At 53.2% G+C, this 5,648-nt stretch overlaps 1 protein-coding gene across 6 annotated transcripts in view; it reads left to right on the top strand.

Moving 5' to 3' along the window:
• Window positions 1-5,648, top strand: part of SH3KBP1 (SH3 domain containing kinase binding protein 1) — a 281,170-nt gene that overhangs the window by 270,953 nt on the left and 4,569 nt on the right. For 3 of the 6 annotated variants that reach the window (XM_077770448.1, XM_077770366.1, XM_077770288.1), the window contains one exon: window positions 5,568-5,628. In XM_077770448.1, coding sequence (XP_077626574.1) covers window positions 5,568-5,628 — 61 coding nt within the window. Of the gene's footprint in view, window positions 1-1,290; window positions 1,420-5,567; window positions 5,643-5,648 lie in introns of all 6 variants that reach the window. The other 3 variants (XM_077770238.1, XM_077770174.1, XM_077770135.1) reach the window with 3 other exon arrangements.

Below are 5,648 nucleotides of genomic sequence, written 5' to 3'. Positions count from 1 at the left end.
TGCAAGGTGGTTAAGCAGTTAAGCTTAGACGACTGAGAAAGCTTAGTTTGGGGTGTTAGTCTAGGTAGTTGGATTTTCAGATGAAACAACGATTAACAAATGAGACCTTTTAATTTCAAAACTTTGCTTACAAATCCCTAAATACATTAGCTTCCTGCCTTAGAAAATAGAGTCAACAGAAGAAGGTAAACATGGCATGATGTAGGCATGATTTTTCAATAAGGACACCAGCGATGGTTCTAAACAGGGCTTTTCCCACCACGGGGGTAGGAGGCAGAGATGTGCGGCTAAATATGAGCACACCCAAAGAGATCTCTGGAACATTCGTTGTTTAAAAAGATCCCTTGCCACGGGAACTCTTAGTTTCATTTGCTTTGTCCTAAAATAGGGAAATTCTAGCCCAGTAATATTTATGTCCACGTGAACTCCAGTGAATTGGCTCACATTTCCTCCAGCTTTTTGATCTTCACGGTGAGGCAGAAAGGGTAGGGGTATTAGCCCCACATTTTACCACAAGATGTCGCCATTTTATAAATCTACCTTAGCAAACGTGGACTCCGCCACAGATGTTGACCGTCCCCGGCAACGAGGGTGGAGATTTAGCAATAGACGTCACATTCGAGGTGAGCTTGCACCCTACCTCTACCCCCCACCCCTCGCAGGCAGGGCTGTGCTCTGCGGCTCCAGAAATGCTGCTCACTGGCCCCAGGGCCTGTGACCTCTTGCCCCCTGAAACCGTTTCCTCACGGAAGAGTTCTTGCAGGCGCTTGACTCCACCTCAGATTTTGTGGTCCTGGGAAAGGATCCAGAGGGCATGACGGAGAGGCAGGTTCGAGGCAGCCTCCTCTTGACTTGGGCGTCCCTTCGCACTGGAATGTCAGCCTTGGGAGAGCAGGGACCGTGTCAGGCAGGTCACCTAAGTTCAGTATCAAGCTCAGTGCGTAGCACACGGTAGCGAATGTTTACAGAAAGAAGGGAGGCTCTGAAGGACGGAGGGAGCCGGAGAGGATGGGTGACACAGGCCTACACGTGTGAAATGACCGGTGGCCATCAGAGCAGAGATCCCATAGAAAGATCCCTGCTGTAGGAAATCTTGCTTCTCAGTCCCAGTCCTGCCACTGTCTCTAGAGCACAGATAATAGCACGCTTTCTGCCTCTCGAGGTTATAATGAGAAGACAAACAAAACAGAAGCGGCGAGTGCTTTGAAAAGCATACGGCATCGTGTGAACAAAAGCTATGTCAGCTAAGGTGTAATTCTGACAAAAGCATTTTCTTTTGGCTTTATCCAGTCTTCCCTTTCAAGCCCTGATATCTTTGACTCCCCAAGTCCCGAAGAAGATAAAGAGGAACACGTTTCGCTTGCACACAGAGGAGTGGAAGCATCAAAGAAAACTTCAAAGACTGTTACCATATCCCAAGTGAGTGACTGGCCATGGCAGGGGACCCCTGCCTTGCTGTGTACGCCCTGACGATGAGCTATGACCCAGACAAGGATAAGCGGGAGTCTTGGTCCGTTCGGGCCGCTGTCCCAGCGTGGCATCGATGGGGGGCTTCGAGACGGCAGGCACTTCTGTCTGACAGTTCTGGAGGCCGGCAGTCTGAGATCAGAGTGCCGCCGTGGTCAGGTTCTGGTGACTTGGTTGCAGACAGCCGACTTCTCATTGTTTCCTCATGTGGTAGAAGCAAGGGCGAGGAGCTGTCGGAGGTCTCTTTTCTAAGGGCACTAATTCCGTTCCTGAGGCACCACGCTGATGACCTTATCACTTCCCAAAGGCCCCGTCTCCTAATATCCCATCTCGGGGTTAGGATTTCCACACATGAATGGCTGGGGTGGGGGGCAGGACACCAACATTTAGTCCATTGCAACAGACAATGCAAGTTTTCGTCATTCTTCAGTAACAGTTACTACTTTAGTCATCAAAATCCCAGACGCATGTTTGTTTGTTTTTTTTTTTAAAAAGCCCCTAAAACTGGGCAGAATGTCTGAGATACAAGCTTAGTTGTTGCTTTTTCATGTTTTCTCTTGTGGTTTGATCTCTTCTGCACACCGTCAACCACGCATAAGCATCTGCCCTCACACACCCTTGCCGCTGTCACCATCCCCCCTCCCCACCACAACCGAAGCAGCTTAAGGAGCCTAGAGGTGTGGGAAAGAATGCATGGAATATATTCAGTGCTGTGCACTCTGCCCACAGATCTTGGCTTTTGTGTTCAAAACTGATGATGTCACAGATTATGCTTGGCAGCACATGACTTTCAGTAACTAACAGGAGTCCCTTAAAGAAACACTGCTTTGGATTCATTTATTATGAGAAATTAAAGTCTAAAAACATTTTAGTTTCACTGCATGCCCAGGGAATGGAGTAGCTATTTTAAGTTTCTGCATGTGGCTTTTGAAGGGTACCCTGTACCAGTCTTGTTCATCCTAGGAATGTGTTTTCTCGTGCTAAGAGAACCCAGTCAATTGGAATTATTTTCTATAAACATTAGCCACTGCTTTCGAACAGCAGAAAAAAACTGCAACTGTTTTTAAGACACTCGAAGCAGGAATTAACACAAAGAAATCACAGGGTGCATAGGATTTTCCTTCTCACAGACTTAAGAATTTACACATATGTCTCGATTTTCTTAAAAACCTGGTCTAGTAAGCGGAAATAGGATCCTATAAAACACATCAACTGTAGATAGTCACAAAACTAAAGCAGTCTTCTTTATGAAAGGATCCCATTTGCAGAAACTGGATTGAGACCCGCTTTTTCCGATGACCATAGGTGTACCTGCAGCTACGCTCTCACTGACATCTCTGGGCTGTCTCTGTAGTGACATCTGCTGGTGGGCAGTGGCTCTTCATGTTTCTGGTTTACGCGGTCCCACCCCATCATTAGCCTCTTTCCCTTCCGGGGAGATGTCAGGTCACGTTGTGTATTGCTTCTGTGCGCGAACTACTGTGGTCAGGGTGCATAGCGGCCAATACTCTTGTCAGAGCTTGAAAAGATATTTGCCAGTTGCAACGGGCTGGGGGAGAAAGTTCTGTAGGAAATGCTACAAGAAGCACCTTTCGAAGAGTTGCCTGGAAGTCCGTCTGTGAGGACATTGGTAGGTGGGAGGAGGTACGTGACTTCGCAGAGCGGGAAGTGGGGAAAAGTATGAACCCAGGAACAGGAAAGAAGCAGAGAAAATAATGACAGGACAGCGTGAATCGTCAGGCTCGGGCGGGCACGGTATGGGGCTTGAGGGCCCAGCCGGCAGGGGAGAGGATCGAAGCCCACTTCTGCCGGTTATTAGCTGCGGGGCTTGCAGGACTTCTCAGCCACATCCCTAAGCCTCAGTTTCCTGCCCCGTCCAATGTGTGTGCCGGCTGATCCTCGTTTCCGTTATCTAGCCGACGTCCGGCACGTGAGCAGCGTTCCATAAATGTCAGCCCCTCTTCCTTCTTACTCTAACTCCTACAACAATAAGCACGGGATGGCAGATCGCTATCCCTGGCAGCAGAAAGTGCTTTTCCTCAATGGTAACTTGGCAGAGAAAAGGCAGGCGGAGAGGCTGGGAATGATGGCCCATCTGCTTCTGGCTCACTCTGCCCAGTCTCTCCCTCTTGCACAGCCGGGATCCACACTCTCCCTCCTCACCATGCCAGCCAGGCCCCTTCTTGGCTCTTGCCCTGGGCACCTGCTGCTGGAAGAGTCCCGGCTGTGTTGCCAAGCTTTGCCACCGGCCTCAACTTCCCCATCACTCACCCGCTCACCTCCCAGCACTCTGTCTGCTGCTTGCCCTCCCCCCAACCTGCCTTGGGGCTTGGGATCTCACTTTCCCTCACTGCCGCCCTCCCCTCGGTGGCCCGATGCCCATTTTCCCTCCCACCCGTGACTGTCCCTCTCCCTGTGCCCTCCCGGCCTCCTCCTCGGGTCGCTCCTCCCTCAGGCCTGGCCCACCTGTCTCCTCGGTCTTCAGCTTGGCCCGCCATTGGTCTTTCCCTCAGGAAAGACCTCCAGCGCCGCATCCCCCCCTTCCTTGGAAGCCACCAGAACCATCACATCATTCCGTGTCCTCCTGAGGCTTCTCCATTGAACACTTTCTCTCTCCCCCATCTTCCCTCGTCAGGCAGGTCTCCGGGAAGAGAGTTCTACACTTGCAGGCCACACCCCTCACCTCCCTTCCAGGTGCTGACCTGCCGTGACCAGTCTTCAGTCTCCTTTATTCCACCAAATGCCCCCCAACCCCCGTTTCCCTCTCAGTGCCCTTGACCTCTTGAGGCACTTATCCAACCCTTTTATCCTTCTGGAAACCCCTCAGGGCACCTCCCTAACCCGTGCCCCTCTTCTGGTCTTGCTTCGTCCCATCGCTTCCCACTCTGTCCCAGTCCCCAAGGGATGTCCTTTCTGTCCCCACCTCTTCCGTTTAGGGAGTCCCCAGGCCCCATCATCGGGCCTCTTCTCTCCTAATTCTGTGTTATCCACCCCCATGGCGCCGCTCCGTCAGGTGACTTCTCTGGCCCTGCTCGCTTCTTTGCTCCTTGGCCCTGCCCACAGCGCATGTCCCCTTGGCTGTCCCCCGGGCTCCTGAAACTCAGTGTGTCAAAAGTGAAATTGTTTTCTGGGCCTTCGTGCTGTTGCTCCTGCCACAAAAGGTACAGCCTCCATGCCTGCTTCCTCTGTCCCCACCCGCGGCCCTATAGCTGGTCCAGAGCCACAGCCTCCCACGGGGCCCCTCGTCCCTGCGGCCAGGCACTGCGTCTCCGCGCGTCACGCAGAGCTGTCTTCTCTCTATTCCCTCGGCCGCTGTCTGTCAAGCCTCCACCGTTCCCTGCTTTTGTTGTATGAGATTCTCCCAGCTATTCCTTCGGCCTCCAGACCCGCCAACCTTTAGGCCTTTCTGCAGCCGCAGTCATCATTAGCTTTGCGCAGGATGTTTTTAAGCCTGGCCACCAGCCCGCTCTACCTCCCCGGCCTGAGCCCCGCCCCCAGTGCCAGCCTAGCCGCCGAGCGACCGCTTGCCATGAATGTGTCTCACTCTCTGGTCTCTGTGCCTTGGCCGAGCCCATTCCCTCCTCCGGGAACCTCTTTCTCCAGTCACCCTTCCTCTCCGGCTACCTTCTGGCCCTCTTCCTCTGGGATGGGGCCGTCAGCAGCTCCCCGACGCCTTCCCTCCCGGACGGTTGGTCCATTTGGGTACTTCCGCAGCCCTGTGTCTTACCTCCCTGTGTGCAGACTCCCCTACGTCTGCAGTGTGTCGGCTACCCTGTCTGCACTTTATGACGTTCTGAGCTCTTGGGAGCTAGGAAAATGCTTTGCTCGCTTCAGAGTTTGCAGAGCCTAGCAAGCAGGTGGGCCCCCAGACTCGTACATTAAACCAGTTAGGAACTCCCTGTCCAGAAGGGTCGTGGAATTTAAAACACGTGGGGGAGACACGTGAAGTGGGGGACGGCCATGCCAAGTAGGCCCTTGGGGTCTTGTGGGTGAAGGGATGTGACCCGTGTGTGTCGGGAGGTGGGGACGGGGATGCGGGTGGGAAACTTTACTAAACACGAATCCTCCGCCTGAACCCTCTCCGCCTTCCCTTGTCGCAGGTGTCCGACAACAAAGCGTCCCTGCCGCCCAAGCCAGGGACCATGGCTGCCGGTGGCAGTGGCGTGGGGGCCCAGCCCTTC

Source organism: Crocuta crocuta, unplaced genomic scaffold, assembly GCF_008692635.1.
Source record: "Crocuta crocuta isolate KB4526 unplaced genomic scaffold, BGI_CrCroc_1.0 scaffold312, whole genome shotgun sequence".
Lineage (NCBI taxonomy): Eukaryota > Metazoa > Chordata > Mammalia > Carnivora > Hyaenidae > Crocuta > Crocuta crocuta.
The sequence above is the reverse complement of the archived record's forward strand: the minus strand, read 5'-3'. Positions and strand labels throughout refer to the sequence as shown.